This window comes from Diceros bicornis, chromosome X (assembly GCF_020826845.1).
Source record: "Diceros bicornis minor isolate mBicDic1 chromosome X, mDicBic1.mat.cur, whole genome shotgun sequence".
Classification (NCBI taxonomy): Eukaryota; Metazoa; Chordata; class Mammalia; order Perissodactyla; family Rhinocerotidae; genus Diceros; species Diceros bicornis.
In genome coordinates this window covers 61,589,180-61,606,881 of record NC_080781.1, presented here as the reverse complement: position 1 = coordinate 61,606,881, position 17,702 = coordinate 61,589,180, and the positions used below count along the sequence as shown (strand labels likewise).

Below are 17,702 nucleotides of genomic sequence, written 5' to 3'. Positions count from 1 at the left end.
AGGCTAACATCCGTGCCCATCTTCCTCCACTTTGTATGGGACCCTACCACAGCATGGCTTGACAAGCAGTGCGGCTGTGGCGCCCGGGATCCGAACTGGCAAACCCCAGGCCGCCGCAGCAGAGCATGTGCACTTAACCGCTTGCACCACCGGGCCGGCTCACTTGTTTCCTTTTTTGTTATGGCGTATTTGTGGATGAGTTAATTCCGATCTATACTTTGGGTAGATTTGCCAAAGTAGAATTACTGCCACAAGGTTGTAAATATTATTAATAATCTTGATAATTTGAATCCAGGGAAAACCAATAGGCCACAGATGGATTTATTTTAAGCTGCTAACTAAGGTAGCCTCCACCCTTTTTTCAGGTAGCACTCCTCTCTCCTGCATATATAGCGTGAACCAGGTCTGAAGTAGTTAGGAGGCACCAATGTGGTTATTTCTGGTGTTTACAAACAGCATCTCTTGCTGGTTGATGGAACCATGTGCCATTACTAGTTATTAAATATTTGACGATCTTCCACCACCATAGTTTATAACATTTGTTATTCTGTGGATGGATTGTTTTTTATCACTGTACTTGGGGCACACACATCTTATATACAACAACAACAAAAGAACAAGTGACCTTTCTTTCAGCTCTCCTTTAGACTGACATCCCTGGGTTTTATAACTGAACAAGGAGGATGAGCAGGAGCCTAAAATACAGTGTCAAGACTGTAACTTCCTGAAACTTATCAATCTTTACATTAGTAATTACTACTTTCATGACTTGTGTCAGAGCCTGATGGGCTCATTTCTGCCTACACTTTCTGTTAGTCACTTCTTTATTCCTCTTACTTGATCAGTTTTGTCAACTGCAAGTAATCAAAGCTGATCTTACTATTCTTGCAACCAGAATTTTCACAGTAATATCATATTACTAACATTTCCTTGATTAATTGGGACACTCTGACATGACTCGTATGTTTCAGAGGAGCCACTTTAACTTTCTTGCTATTGTGTGTGTGTTTTTTTTAACCTCTAAATGTAAGGAAAAGAAACATTGTGTCCTCATTTGGAGTGGTAGTTAGAACTTTGACCAAGACATTTCCTTGATTATTTTTACTCCCAATCTTATTATCTATCACATTACATGACAGGAAATCAGCCTCACCCTAGAATCACCTTTGAGAAGTTGTTATTTAAAAAAACAAAAAACTCCCAGGCATAATCCTGGACCCAATGAATCAATCTCTTGTCTTGAAATCCAGGGATTTGCATTTCACAAAGCTTCTCAAATGACTCTGATGCAGTTTGGCCCCTGACTATAGGCTCATTTTGATTATGCCTAGTTTTAGTGCATGCTGTACATTAAATCATAACCCCAGTACAGCCCTCACGTGGTCATCTCTGTGCCAGTTTATAGAATTTGTCACCCTTGCAATATATCCATGGCATGTTCCAGGGTGCATTCAAAGTTTCAAATGCTCAGAAAGTTATTCCCTAACCAAGAGCCTATAAAAATTCACTTGCATTTTCTGTGAATTGTTTAATGGTTATTTTTTTACATTTTAACTCATTCATTTGAAGTTGTATATATTATTTGATTGTGAGATAGAGATCTAACTTTTTTCTCAAATATGTAATTTTCTAAATTCCATTTATTGAACACTTCTTTTTTTCACTAATTTATAATGCTGATTTTATTGTATATTAAGTTTTTATATTTACATCATATTTTTTTCCTTAGCTTTTCATTTTTTCCACTGGTCTGACTATTCTTGTACTAGTATGATCTTGTTACTGTTGTAGCCTCATTAATCATTTTCCTATCAAGTAGCACAAATTCTCCCCAATTATTCTTCTTTTAAAAAATTGTTTCAGTCATTTTTGCTAGTTCATTATCCCATGTAAATTTTAGAATTATTATCATCTTCCAGAAAACATAAGCTTATTGGCATTTTGATTTGAATTGTGTTAATTGTATAACTTAATTGAAATCAAGTTGACAACTTTTCAGTATTTAGTGTTTCCAGAATCACAGTATTTTTTTTCATTTATGCAAGTTTTCTATGTTTTATACTTTTCTTTAGATAAGTCCTAAATACTTATGTATATTTCTTCCTAGGTTTGATTATATGACTAACACGTGCATGCACATACACACACGGAGTGCTATTTTATTTTTTTGTGAGGAAGACCAGCCCTGAGCTAACATCTATTGCCAGTCCTCCTCCTTTTTTTCCCTTTTTCTCCCCAAAGCCCCAGTAGATAGTTGTATGTCGTAGTTGCACATCCTGCTAGTTGCTATATGTGGGATGCTGCCTCAGCATGGCCGAACAAGCAGTGTGTCGGTGCATGCCTGGGATGCAAACCTAGGCCGCCAGTAGCGGAGCGCGCGCACTTAACCACTAAGCCACGGTGCCAGCCCCATCATTGTTTTTTTCCTATTAAATTTTTGAACTGGTTACTGGTAGTATAGAGGATGCTTATGATTTTTGTATCTTTATTTTCTCAGCATGGATTTTAATAAACTTTCTTGTGAATTTTAGAAATTTTTCAATTGTTTATCTTGGGTGTTTTGGGTAGACAGTTACGTCATAGATTAATAATGATTACTCTATCTCCTTTCCCATAGTTTTGACTTTTCTGTTTCTATTTCTTAGTTAATTACATTAGATAGCCCAGTGGTTTACCACCCTTGCCATTCATTAAAATCACCTGCAGAGTTTAAAAAAACAACTAAGACTCACCTCCAGAGATTCTGATTTAATTCATATCCAGGGTGGAACCTGGGCACTGTCATTTTGAAAAGCTTCTCAGATGTTTCTAGAAGCTAGCTTTGAGAACCATTGTTCTAGACACTCTGGCCCAATGATAAGTAATAGTTGTGAAAGCAGGATTCCTTTCTGGCCTCTGATCTTATGCTTCTGGTTTTTCACCAATAATTGTGATATCAACTGATCATTTGAGACATGGTGGTGTGCTGGAGGCAGCACATACTGGCTCGTAAGACCTGATTGTGCATATCTTTTCCCAACTTCAAGTTCATTGACATAATGTTGATAGCTTGAAATTGGCCCCATACCACAGAAATTGGGAAATGCTACAAATCAAGGCTTCCCTCCTCCCCTAGACAATCTGATCATTAATCATTTACCAGCACACCACTGTATATGTTTATTGGATTAAAGAAGTATCCTATTCCTAGGCTAAGAATAATTTTTATCTTCATTACTATTTGAATTTCATCGCAGCTACCTTTAGTCATATTGACACCTTATAATCAGTAAAGTTTTAAAACTTTCTATTTCTCACAGTAAATTTTTTTTCAGAGAGGTGCCTGTATATTGATTCTTCAGAGTGTTTCCCTTCTTTTGAACTATATAGCTTTTCAGTTTGTTCTTTCTGTTACATTATAGATGAGAAGGAGTCAAATTTGAGTTTGTAAGATGTCAGTGTGAATTCTTGCCCAAAACTCTCAGGTCCAAATGAATAAAAAAGGAAAACATTATTGCAACAATCACTGCTGTGGGGAACTACAGATTCAGAGGGTAATGTGTTTGGGTGGAAAAGAACAGTTCAGTTACCAACTTAGTGGAATAGATGGACTGCATGTTCTTCAGATAATCCTCTATAAAAACTATCTTGTCACACAGATGTGTATAAGAATTAGGCAGTATAAAGCTGAAATTGGCATTTTCTGAGAGGTAATTGGAATGCAGAAATAATAATCTTATCAGTTACATGTAGGCCTGTATGCTTTACAATTAAGTGAGCTGAAATTGGGGTAGACAGCCTCTTAAGAAAATTAAGGAGCCTAAATAGGACATATGGCTAAATTGATGGCCACTCTATTTTCACTGAGGATTGAATAGGCCTTGGGCAAGGCCAAGATTTTACATAAATAAGCCTGCAGTATTCTTCAGAATATACCAATTACCAGTTTATATACGAGGATTCCTTTTTCATTCCAGCAATTGAAATCTTGATTCCTGTAGCCAGGATTCCTTTGCCTTTCCCTATTGCAAAAGGATGGAGCCTACCTACTATGTGCCAGATACTCTTCTGGGAGAAAAAGATTATATCAGGTGCACTGGCAAAGCACAGGCTGAAGGGGCTGCCCCTCTGGAGGGCACAAGCAGTAAACCTTGGTGGCATCATCACTGTGCCTTTTCTACCAGCAAGCAGAGTCTTAGAGCTATGGGGATGTGGCTACCTCCGCATATATTTAGATGGGTGGAGACAAAGAGCCATTGAGAGGGCAGGGTCATCACAGAGAGCTCCCACTAGGGCAGTGCCCAGTTGAGCTAGGGGACAGGGCTGCCTCCATAACCCCAAACTAGTAGAACCACCTGTATGCAGTTCCAGCCTGGGAGAGCCACAGGCACTGAACTCTATCCCGGGAGAGCTGCAGAGTGGGCTGTACCTAAAAAAGCCATGGGAGTGGGACCAAGCAAAGCCTTGGGAACAGCACCACCACCCCAATATGTCCAGAAGGCAGGATACCCACTCCAGCAGGCCTTAAAAGGTTTGGACTTGCTTAGGACCTGTTATCCCTTTCTTCTTTCCTATTTCTCCCTTTTGGAATGGAAGTGTTTGTCCTGTGCCTGTCCCACCACTGTATTTTGGATGCACCTAACTTGTTTTATTTCACAGGTTCGCAGCTGGAGAGCAGTTTCCCTCAGGATGAATTATCTCAGCCGTATCTGATTTAGATGATATTTAGATGAGACATTCAATTTAGACTTCTGAGTTGATGTTGGAAAGAGTTAACTTTTGGGGCTGTAGGGATGGAATGAATGTATTTTACATGTGAAAAGGACATGAATTTCGCCAGACCAGAGGTGAAATGCTATGATCTGAATGTGTCTCCCTAAAATTCATATGTTGAATCTTAGCCCCCAAAGGTGATTGTATTAAGAGGCGGGGCCTTAAGGAGGTGATTAGGTCATGAGGGCTCCGCCCTTATGGGATTAGTGCTCTTATGAAGAGACCTAGAGAGATCCCTTGCCCCTTCTACCATGTGAGGACACAAAGAGAAGTGAGAAGTCTGCAGGCTGCAACACAAAGGAAGGCCTTCACCAGAACCCGACCATGCTGGCACCCTGATCTTGGACTTCTAGCATCTAGAACTGTGAAAAATAAATTTCTGTTTATAAGCTACCCAATCTCTGGTATTTTGTTATGGTAGCCTGAACCAAGGCACTCACTCACTGTCTTGATTATTGTAGCTTTATAGTAAGTCTTGAAATTGGATAATGTCAGTCCTGAGACTTTATTCTTATCCCCCAATATTGTATTTCCTATTTTGTGTCTGTTGCCTTTCCATGTTAACTTCCAGGTCAGTTGTTGATATCCATAAAATAACTGGCTGGAATTTTGATTGGGATTGCATTAATACATAGCTCAAGTTGGGAAGAACTGACATATTGAGTCTTCCTATCCATGTATATGGAATATCTCTCCATTTATTTAGATCTATGATTGATTTTACCAAGATTTTTTAGTTTTCCTCATATACATCTTATACATATTTTGCTAGATTTATACCTAAGTATTTAATTTTTTTGTGCTAATGTAAGTGGTATGTTTTTAATTTCATATTCCAATTGTTCATTGCTGGTATATAAGAAAGCAATTGACTTTTGTTTATTAACCTTGTATCCTGCAGCCTTGCTAAAATTGCTCATTAGTTCCAGGATTTTTGTTGTAGTTGTTGATTCTTTGGGATGTTCTACATAGACATTATATCTGCAAACAAAGGCAGTTTTAACTTTTCCTTCCCAATCTGTATACTTTTTACTTCCTTTTCTTTTCTTATTTCATCAACTGGGATTTCTAGTCATGTTGAATCTTTGCTTTGCTCCTGATCTTAGGGTCAAAACATTCTATCTTCACTATGAAGTATAATGTTAACTGTATGTTTTTTATAGAAGCTCTTTACCAAGTTGAGGAAGTTTCACTCTATCCTTGGTTTAATGAGAGTTTTTATTGTGAATGGGTATTAGATTTGTCAAATGCTTTTTCTGCATGTATTGATGTGATTATATGCTTTTTCTTCTATAGCCTATTGATTTGATGGGTTACATTAATTGATTTTCGAAAATTGAATCAGCCTCGCATACCTGCAATAAATCCCACTTGTGTGGGGCTTATACAATGTTGTGTTCTATTTGCTAATATTTTGTTCATGATTTTTGTATTTATATTCATGAGAGATATTTCATCTGTACTTTTCCTGTATTGTATGTCTTTGTGTGGTTTTGGTATTAGAGTAATGCTGGCCTCACAGAATAAGTTAGGAAATATTCCCTTTGCTTCTATTTTCTAGAAGACATTGTAGAGAATTGGTATAATTTCTTCCTTAAATGTTTGGTAGGATTTACCGGTGAATCCATCTGGGCCTGTTTGGGCAGGTTATTAATTATTGATTCAATTCTTGAATAGATACTGACCTATTCAGATTGTCTATTTCTTTTTGTATGAACTTTGGTAGATTGTGTCTTTGGAAGAATTGGTCCATTTCATCAACGTTATCAAATTTATAGACATAGAGCTGTTCATAATATTCCTTTATTTTCTTTTCAGTGTCCATGGAATCAGTAGTGATTTGTCCCTTTTTCATTTCTGCTATTAGTAATTTGTGTCTTTTCTTTTTCCTTCTTAATTAACTTTGCCAGAGGTTCACCAATTTTCTTGATCTGTTCAAAAAAAACATCTTTTGGTTTTGTTGATTTTTCTCTGTTGATTTCCTGTTTTCAATTTCATGGATTTCTGCTCTAATTTTTATTATTTCTTTACTTCTGCTTCCTTTGGGTTTAATTTGTTCCTCTTTTAGTAGTTTCATAAGGTAGAAGTTAGATTATTGATTTTAGCTCTTCCTTCTTTTCCAATATATGCATTCAATGCTATATATTTTCTTCTAAGCATTGCTTTTGCTATACCCCACAAATTTGTATAAGTTATATTTTTATTTTCCTTTGGTTTGAAATATTTTTAAATTTCTCTTAAGATTTCTTTTTTGAATCACATGTTATTCAGAAGTGTGTTATTTAATCTCCAAATATTTTGGGATTTTTCAGATATCTTACTATTATTGCTTTCTAGTTTAATTTCATTGTGGTCTGAGAGCAGATTTTGCATGATTTCTATTCTTCTAAATTTATTAAGTTATGCCCTATGGCCCAAAATGTGTTCTATTTTAGTGAATGTTCTGTATGAGCTTGAGAAGAATGTGTATCCTGCTGTTGTCGGATGAAGTAGTCTATAAATGACAATTAGATCCAGTTGATTAATGATCCTGTTCAGTTCAATTATATCCTTACTGATTTTTGCCCGTTGCCTCTGTCAATTACTGATAGAAGGATGTTGAAGTCTCCAACAAGAATAGTGGATTCATCTCCTTGCAGTTCTGTCAATTTTTGCCTCACCTATTTTTGATGTTTTTTTGTTGGATGCATATCTGTGAAACACTGTGGTATCTTCTTGAAGAATTAATCCTTCTGTGTAATGGAACTCATTATCTCTGATAATTTTCCTTGATCTGAAGTCTGCTTTGTTTGAAATGAATAGAGCTACTCCAGCTTTTTTAAAATTCATGTTAGCATAGTATATCTTTCCCTATTCCTTTATTTTTAATCTGTATCTGTCTTTATGTTTAAAGTGGATTTCTTGTAGACAATATATAATTGAGTCTCATTTTTTAATACACTCTAACAGTCTATGTCTTTTAATTGGTATATTTATACCATTGATATTTAATGTGGTTATTAATATAGTTGGATTAATATCTACCATATTTGTTAACTGTTCTGTATTCATTTCCTTGTTCTTTGTTTCTCTTTTTGTCTTCTACTATTTTTCTGCCTTCTCTGAGTTTAACTGAGTGTATTGTATGATTCCATTTTTTTCTCTTCTGTTAGCATATCAATTATACTTTTTTTAAAACATTTTTTAGTGGTTACCTTTGCATTTGCAACATACATTTACAACTTATACAAGTCCCCTTTCAAATAACACTATACCACTACACAGGTAGTGCGAGTACCTTATAACAGAGTACCTTATAACATTGTTGTCATGTCATTCATTTCAATTATCCATAAGCTATATCACTGAATACATTGTTGCTGTTATTTTGAACTTTTACCTATTGGATCAATTAAGAATAAGTCCTCTAATACTCTTCCTTTCTTTATGTAGATCTGAGTTATTGACCTATAACTTTCTCTATGAAGAACTTCTTTTAACGTCTCTTGCAAGGCAAGTCTACTAGTGACAAATTTCCTCGATGTTTCTTTATCTGAGAAAGTCTTTATTTCTCCCTCACTTTTGAAAGATAATTTTGACTGGTATTCTTTTATTTTAACACTTAAAATATTTCACTTCACTCTCTTCTTGTTTGCATGGTTTCTGAAGAGAAGTGTAATGTAATTCTTATCCTTGCTCCTCCTATGGTAAGGTGTTTTTTTCTTCTGGCCTCTATCAAGATTTTTTTCTTTGTCTTTTATTATGTTTAGTTTGAATATGATATGCCTTGGTGTAGATCTTTTTGATATGTATCCTGCTTTGTGTTTTCTGAGCTTCTTGGATCTGTGGATTGGTGTTTGTCATTAGTTTTGGGAAATTCTCAGTCATTATTGCTTCAGACATTTCTGCTGTTCCTTTTTCTCTTTCTTTTCCTTCTGGTATTTCCATTACATGTATGTTACACCTTTTGTTATTGGTCCCACAGTTCTTGAATATTCTGTTCTGTCTTTTTCATTCTTCTTCTTTTTGCATTTCACTTTTGGACGTTTCTGTTGACATTTCTTCAAGCTCACTGATTATTTTCTCAGCTATAACCAGTCCATTGATGAAGCCATCAAAGGAATTCTTCATTTCTGTGATGGTGTTTTTTTTTTTTTTTTTTTGTGTGTGTGTGTGTGTGAGGAGATCAGCCCTGTGCTAACATCCGCCAATCCTCCTCTTTTTTTGCTGAGGAAGACGGCCCTGGGCTAACATCTGTGCCCATCTTCCTCCACTTTATGTGGGACGCCGCCACAGCATGGCTTGCCAAGCAGTGTGTCGGTGCGCGCCCGGGATCCGAACCAGCGAACCCCGGGCCACCGCAGCGGAGCGCGCGCACTCAACCGCTTGTGCCATCGGGCCAGCCCCTCTGTGATGGTGTTTTTGATTTCTAGAATTTCCTTTTGGTTCTTTCTTAAGGCTTCTCTTTGCTTACATTATCCATCTTCTCTTTTATGTTGTCCACTTTATCCATTACAATCCTTAGTGTATTAATCATAGTTGTTTTAAATTCCCAGTCTGATTATTCCAAGATCTCTGCCATATCTGAGTCTGGTTCTGATGCTTACTATGTCTCTTCAAACTGTGTTTCTTGTACTTTAGTATGTCTTGTAAATTTTTGTTGCAAGCCAGACATGATGTAATGAGTAAAAGGAACTGTAGTAAATAGGCCTTTAGTGTGAGATTTTCTTTATCTGGCTAGGGGTTAGCCTGTGTTTATTGTTTGCTGTGACTGTAAGTGACAGAGGCTAAACTTACCTCTGGTGTCCTTGTTTTTATTTCTCCTGTTGTCTTTGGTTTTCCCTAGAGACTTCTTAAGTATTGTCTGAGAAGCATGGTTCTTTTAGTCATATTCCACTGTTGTTATCCAGGAGGCCTTGATGTGGTGGTAAGGTGTGAGGGAAGAGATAGCACTCTACAGTCCTATAATTATGTCTCAGTCTTTTAGTGAGCCTGTACCCCTGGCCTGTGACCTTAACAAGTGCTTCTCAGTTTTATTTTGGTTTCCCCCTTAGAAGAGACAGAAAGTCAAGCCAGGTCTGAAGTTGGGTATTTCCTTTTCCTAGATCAGTTAAGCTCGGGTAAAACCCCAGTACATTAGGGTCTGGTAAAATAGTTTCTCTTGAGGGCAGGCCTTGTTAAGAAGAATGAAATGTTCCGTGCATATTTTTTAAAAGGCTACATTTCTGCTCTCCCTCTCTAAAGGATGGAAACCTGAGGGAATTTTTCTCAGATCTTCTTTGTGAGAACCTGATAAAGTGCTTGGAAGTAGAACTCACAAAAGTGTGAGGGTCCCCCTAGGCCTGGGCCCTCTTAGAATTTTTAACTCTCGAACTTGTCCACACTGAGCCTCTAGCAATTGTCAATTACAGATTAGGTTTTCCTAACCTTATACTGGTTCCCAAGGAGTTTTCTGCTCCTGGGCTTCTGCTCTAGTTAGTTTTGATTCTCTGTATCTTCCTGTCTGTCTCTTCCATTTTGGGGACTGTAGTTTGCCCTATGACCTCAGTTTTTTGAAGGATTTAAGAGGAGTAGATTTTCAGTTTGTTCCACTTTTTTCTTGTTGTGCGGATGGAAGAGATGACTTTCAACCTCCTTATGTGCTTGACTGGAATGCAAGGGAATTTTTGAGACATTGAAGACATGTTTGTTATAAAGTTTTCATCTCTTAAAAACTGGTTAGAGTAATTATCTTTTCATTAATGCACTTTATTTATTTTTTAAAAGGGTAAAAAGTAAGATGTTTTGGGACATTAACTTTTTTCTTATTTTCTTTTCTCAAATAGATCCTAAATGCCCAGGAGATATTGATTTTCATAATAGTGATTGGGACATTAAGACAATCACCAGCTCCTTGAAATTCTACCTCAGGTATGCCTGATATGATTTGGGACTTTACTTTTCATAGTCAATGAAATGTGTCTAGGTGGAGATTGAAGTCATTGTGGTCCCAGTTTCAGGAAGTAGGATAGAAAGAAAAAAAAAGAATGAAAAGGATTTCTGTCAAAGAAGAATGTACATTAGGAGACTTTTAAAAAAAATCTGGGAATTTAAGCAAGGGAAGCATCAAAATAATAGAATTATTATTGAAAAATGACTCTTTTTGGAAAAAAAAAGATTATTTTAAAAATCATACCCTTAAAATAATTGAAGTTTCGGGGCCGGCCCGGTGGCGCAAGCGGTTAAGTGCGCGCGCTCCGCTGCGGCGGCCCGGGGTTCGCTGGTTCGGATCCCGGGCGCGCACCGACGCACTGCTTGGTAAGCCATGCTGTGGCGGCGTCCCATATAAAGTGGAGGAAGATGGGCACAGATGTTAGCCCAGGGCCGTCTTCCTCAGCAAAAAAAGAGGAGGATTGGCGGGTGTTAGCTCAGGGCTGATCTCCTCACAAAAAAAAAAAAAAAAAAAAAAAAAAAAAAAAAAAATAATTGAAGTTTTGACATTGTGCACAGATAGAGTGATGTCACAATGGGCTCACTAGTAAAATCAGAAGTTGTGACAATTCAAGGTTGTTAACATGTTTTGGTGGATAATAACCATTTTGAAACATTAAATTGCATTTATGCAAACATAATGTGTTTGTGTGATGTGTTACATCTGATGCCTTAGTCAATATAATGGAAATAAAAACCAAGAAAATACAACCATAAAAATATTGGAACTGAATAAAGTGGCAGCAGTAGGAAAAAAAAATTAACTTAGCAAAATTTAGGGATGCACAATGCTGATGAATATATCATTCAGTTTACTGGCATAAGTTTATATTATGTAAAAATATTTGTGACATATATACATTTTAAACTCATTAATTTCTTACCATTCTTTATGTCCCATAGTATGGCACCATACTTTATTGTGCTAAAATGTCTTCTTTTCAGTTATCATACTCTTTAGAAATTAAGATAGCTACTTAAGCTCTGGGAAATATCATTAATCCAAAATGGATTGGGTCCCAAATATTGCTGTTAAATGACCTTCTGCTGTTGTATCATCATAGAACTTTATATAAACATGAATGCTCTTTTCAGGGGCATTTCTCCTGTATCTGCCAAGGAAGAAAGGTAGTGTTGGTAGAGGGTTTATTCTGTGCTAGACAGTGTTCTAGTTGCTTACATTGACAATATCATTGTTTTTTTCTCACAATAACCCTGTAAGGTGGGTGGTGCTATACTCATTTTACAGATGAGGAACTTGAAGTGCGCCCCTCCCCCATTAGGTAATATCCATGGTCTTAGCTCATATTATTTAAATCTAAGTATCTGACTTGTAAGGCCACTGATATTTGAACATCTTCTTCCCCTATTCCCCACCCCCAGGGACTGTGGCCTTTTTGGAGTTGCTTGGGTAATGTAGTAAAGACAGAGCAATCTGCTATGCATACTTTCAGAAGACTTGAGATGATAAGAGTAGTGAGAGTAAATGATTCTATATCTCAGCCTCTTTCAAAAGAGTCAATTTTTTCAGAGATTTATATAGGTTAAGTTCCTCTCCACATTACATTTTTCCCAGGTTATCCCATAATAAACAGTGTGGCCCTTTTGAAATTTGGGAATATCGAGCCTGAAAGTGTGAGTGGACAGCACACCCAATAAAAGATATTTATCCTCAAGACTCTTACCCATGAGCCTTTAATATGTACCAGCCAGTCAACACCCTTTAGATTTCTCAAAGATATCACTATTTTCAGAGTGGGCCTCCTCCACTTGTGTTCTAGGACCTAACTCAACCCTTATTTCCAACATTTCCAGAAAAGTACTCTAAAAACCATCCCTTCTCTCTCCTGTATCTCTCATTCAACTGGCTCTTTTGGTTTAGCATATAAATATGCTCCAGCAATGCACATCTCCTTGACCTTGTGTCTTCTTTCATTCATTTATTCCACCATTCACTAAGTCATTCAATAAACATTTCCTGAGTGCCTACTCTATGCCGAGCATGGTGCTAGGTAGTAGGCGTACATGTGTGAGTAGATATGATCTCTGACCTTAAAAAGGTTATAGTCCAGTGAGGAGGACAGAGAAAATACAAATAATCATACAAAGATAGCAAACAGTAATAAGTGCTCTGAAGGAAAGGTACAAGGTACTATGAAGGCATATAACAGGAAGACCTGATTTATTCTGGTTGTTTGTTTGAACTGAGGTTTGAATTGTAACCTGGAGTCAACTGAGTCAGGGGGAGAAACAGTTCCAGACAGAGAGAACTGCATATGCAAAGGCCTTGAAGCAAGAGGAAGGAAGACCTCTTCAAGAAAATACATGTACCAGTATAGATGGAGTATTGAGTTTAGAGAAGGAGGGAGAGATATGTAGGGGCCAAATTATGCAAGGCCTTATAGGACATTTTAAAATTGGAGTCTGGATTTACCTTATAAGGAAAGGGAATATATTGAAAGGTTTTAAGCAGAAGGTTATATGATATTTGCATTTTGAAAAAATATATAGAGATCATATTAGAGGGAGGCAAAATAAGTAGAGGTGGAAACCAGTTAGCTGGCTATTGTTGTAGTCCAGGAAAAAGATGATGCTCCTGCTTGGGCTAGGGAGTAGCAGTGGAGATCAGCAGAAATAAGCATATTCAAGAGATTTAGGGAGTAAAATTGGATATGAGAATGAGGGAGAGGAATATAAAAGAATGACTTCCAAGTTTCTGGCCTATACAGCCAAATGATGGTCATGTTTTTACTGATTTGGGAAACACAAGAAAAAGACTAGATTTGAGGGAGATGACAAGTTAGGTTTTGGATATGTCCAATTTGGGTGTCTTTGAAGAAATTAGGGCAAGTTGTTAAGTAGGCAATTGGATATGTAGGAAATATATAGGAATGAAACTCAGAGAAGAGTTCTGGGCTGGAGCTAAAAATTGAGAATCATTGACAATATAGATGATAACTGGAGGCAGGAGCTTAGATGAGATTGCCTAATGAGAGTGATACTTCACCCGTTCCCAACCAAGCTTCAGTATATGAAGTAATATACACTCCCTGTCTCTACTTCTTAACCTCCCAGTTTACTCTTTAACCCACTGCAGTATGACTCTCACCCCTTCTGCTCCACTGAAGCTGCTCTTGCCAAGGTCACCAGTGACTCCCTCAATGCTGTATACAACCAACAGTTGTCAGTCTTTACCTTACTTGACCTCTTTGTAGCATTTGAAGCTGTTAACAAGTCCTCCTTGAAACTTTCTGATCTTTTGGGTTCTTCTGCCTCACTTGCTTTTGGATTTCTCTCACCTCTTTGATCATTTTTAGCAGTCCCATTTATGGACTTTTTACCTGGTACTTCCCAGGGCTCTCCTCTCTTTTTGTTACACGGGAGGTATGGAAGATTCAAATATCCACAGGGGCCAGGATATGAAAATTAGTGAAGTAGACTACTTTCATATTAAACATGTTGCATATTACACCTTTATTTGCATAGCAATGCCTTTGTTTATTTATAAACAGCAATATTCTTTACTTCCACAAATAACCATATGGGCCCAATATAGCTAGATCTTTCAATTTTTCGATAGAGGTGGAAAATACAGATTTTTGAGTGAAATATCTCAATTTTTCATATTCTGATGACTGATTCAATTCCATTTCTTTTTTTATACACTATTCTGGAGAAATAAGAAATGTTGGAAGGCCTCATGTAGCTATTGGCTGACAGTTTGCCATCTCTCCTTGAGCAGTGGTATCTGTATTCATGATTTTAACTACCTTCCTAAATTCGTGATTTCAGTATCTACTTCTCAGATCTAGAAGGGCACTCCACCCATCTTTCTTTTTTTTTTTAATTTTTTTGTATATATAAAGCAATTATTAACAGACATAAAAACAGAAATCCACCCATCTTTCTACTAGACATTTCCATTTGGCTATCCCAGCAGCCCCTCTGACTTAGCATCTCCACTTCCTTTTGAATCAATTTCTATTCTATCTAGTCACCCAAACCAGATTACTCTCTCCCTCACCAACATACCCAATCATTGGAGGAGTTCTCTTTTTATTCTCTTTCAAATAACTTTCCTCACCTTTGTTTTTCTAACCCTAATGTCACTATTTTTGTTTAGGCCTTTATTATCTCTCACCTGGGTTACTACAATAATAACACTGGCGAGCAGTATAGCATGGTGATTAATAGCATGGACTTGTGACAGACTGCCTAGTTCTGCCACTTACTAGATGTGTGGTCTTTGATGAATTATTTAATTTCTCTGAACCTCAGTTTCCTCATTACAAAATGAAGATAATAACAATATCTACCTTACAGGGTTGTCATGAAGATTAAATGAGTAAATATATGTAAATGACATAGAACACTGAAGAGTTTGCTATTATTATTAGTGGATTACTTCCTTCCTCTGAGCCACCCATCAGCTACCTTTATTTTATCATCACATTTGTCCCTTGCATTGCAAATTTTGTACATGGCACTCTCCTCAACTAGACTATTTAGCTCCTTGGAGGTTTGGGCTATGTCTTATTAATCTCTGGATCCCCAATACCTGGCATAATGTCAGGCACAAGTAGGTGCTCAGCAAATATTTTTTGAATAAATAAAGAAAACTATTTGAGCCTCAGTTTCTTCCTCCATTAAACAGAGGTTTTAATAACTGCTCCAGCTCACAGGATCATTGGAAGGATCAAATGGGAGAACAGATGTGAAAGCACTTCAGAAACTCAGGAGTTATCAGACTGTAAGGACTTCATAATAGCATTCAGAGTGGGTCCACTTTGGAATTAGGACTGGTTTGTGCCTCTTTTCACATTGGGGAACTAATTGGAGACCTTGCTTGAGATCTCCGCCCATACCTTTGTAGGTCTTCTGTTGAATTACTAGCAACCAGGATTCCTCTGACAAAGTTTCAGGTGAAGAGATAAATGTATGTAGTCACACTAAGCTGTGGGGCTCAGAAACTTCGGTTTTGCTACCCACAGAACTGAGAATCTAAGGCCTGGCTATTCCTTCACCAAAGGAACTTACAGTCTTCATTAATTTCAGGAATCTTTCTGAACCTGTCATGACTTATAGACTTCACAAAGAGCTGGTCTCTGCTGCCAGTAAGTATTTATGTTACTAGGTAATTGTGTTGTCCTGGCTTCTTAATAATGTTTACAGCAATAAGCCTAGAAAACTGCTTGTGGGAAAGTAATTGAGGGAAAAAAACAAAACACATATGCAGATTTTGTCCATTGCCAAATAAGTATATTCTTGCTTACTGTGTAACTCAAGTGTTGTATTATTTTTCATAAATCAATGTTAGTTGAGTGGGTTGGAGAAAACTGGGTAACTTGAGGGATTTGACAGGTATGCTGACTTTATTGATTGAGTGTGCTTCTTCCATCAGAACAAGAGCATAGGCTCACATTACAAGGGAACAGCAAAATGGTTCCATTACAGTTGCTGTTTCAGCTTTTTTTTTTTTAGCACTTTGCCTTTTCAAATGCTTTTCAATTGTGTTGTGAATCATTAATGCTAATCTGTTAGTAGTAGCGTCACATTTTCTAGATTATAAAACTAAATGTGAGGGTGGAGGGGTGCATGGGAAATAAGTCATATAGAATCACCCCAAAAGTTGGCAGCTGAAGAATTATTAAAAGTTTTGGCTGAGGCCGCTGCATGATATCCCTCCCTACCTCGATGTGATCCTTCTCCTTTATCATGCCCTATGTGGTATGTGAGAAAAAGATTCAGGGGACTTGTCCTCATAATGAATCTTTGTTGAGGCAGGTGACCTTTGATCTTTACTCTGAGCTCTCGCAGTGATTTTCACAGGAAGGCAGAAGCAGCGGGATACCTCCCAGTACCACAAGGAAGGTGGGTGGGCAAGGGTTTCCAGCTGGAATTATACATGTGGAACTTTAGGAGCAGCCCACCGCACCCAGAATTTGACTTCCTCTGAGACAGTCTTGTCTTCTCATCTTTCTCTTCTCTTCTCTCTTCTGTTTTCTTCATCTTTCTATTGTTTTCATCTCTCTTTTTCCTTTTGGTCTCTCTTTCTCTCTCTTTATCTGTGTCTTTGTTTCTTGGTCTCTACCACTGTGTCTCTGTACTTATTTATCTCCCTGTCTCTTTTTATCTCTCTGACTCTCTGTGTCTCTGATTGTCTATTTCTGTGTGTGTGTGCGTGTGTGTGCGTGTGTGTGTGTGTGTGTGTGAGAGTTTGCTTGATCCAATTGCCCAGAAGGCAAACTGTCTCTCTCTCTGTTCTCTCTCAGAGTCTGATAACCTGGATTACCGGCTGGGAGCTATTCACTCCCTGGTATATAAGCTACCAGAAAAGAACCGAGAGATGCTGGAACTTCTTATAAGACACTTGGTCAAGTAAGTAATTTCTGGGTTTTCAGGAATAGTTCCTATTAGAGGACTGTCCCATGTGGTAGCACTGAAGAGAAACTGCCTGTCAGCTCGTTAAGTCCCAGCCCCTAACTGCTTCATTCTGGGCAGGCTGAATACTCTGTGAGGAAGATAATTTTGCCTTGACCCTTGTGTAAATCCTCACAGAGTCATTACATATCTCATTTGAGAGGTTGTCTCAGTTGAGGGGTAACACCAGGTAGAATGGGCTGAACACAGGCTTTGCTGTCAGATAAACATGGTTTTTAATCCCAGCTCTACCACATATTTAGCTGTATAATCTTACAAAAACCTCTCTTAGCCTCTGTTTTGTCATCTGTAAAATGATAATAGTATTGCCTATCACACAGAACTGTTGTATGGATTTGAATGAACACAGATAAAGTGCATGGATATAGGAGGTTCTAAAGAAATGGGAGTTATTGTTAAGGTTATGGTCAACTTCCCCCTTGGGTATGGAAAGCAGGAACAGACAGCAGCATTCCAGGGAGTAGGCCTGGTGAGGGGGCTCCAAGATGTGTGGGTGTAAAGGGCATGTGTGTCCCACTGTAGTGCTTCCTGGCCAGAGGGTTCAATGTTGTGAATAAAGA

General features: G+C 37.7%; 1 protein-coding gene across 3 annotated transcripts in view; it reads left to right on the top strand.

Annotated features, from left to right (window-relative positions):
• The window catches only part of OPHN1 (oligophrenin 1), a 578,007-nt gene that overhangs the window by 398,245 nt on the left and 162,060 nt on the right, over window positions 1–17,702 (top strand). For all 3 annotated transcript variants that reach the window (XM_058536058.1, XM_058536059.1, XM_058536057.1), the window contains 3 exons: window positions 10,557–10,641; window positions 15,757–15,815; window positions 16,974–17,079. In XM_058536058.1, coding sequence (XP_058392041.1) covers window positions 10,557–10,641; window positions 15,757–15,815; window positions 16,974–17,079 — 250 coding nt within the window. The remainder of the gene's footprint in view (window positions 1–10,556; window positions 10,642–15,756; window positions 15,816–16,973; window positions 17,080–17,702) is intronic.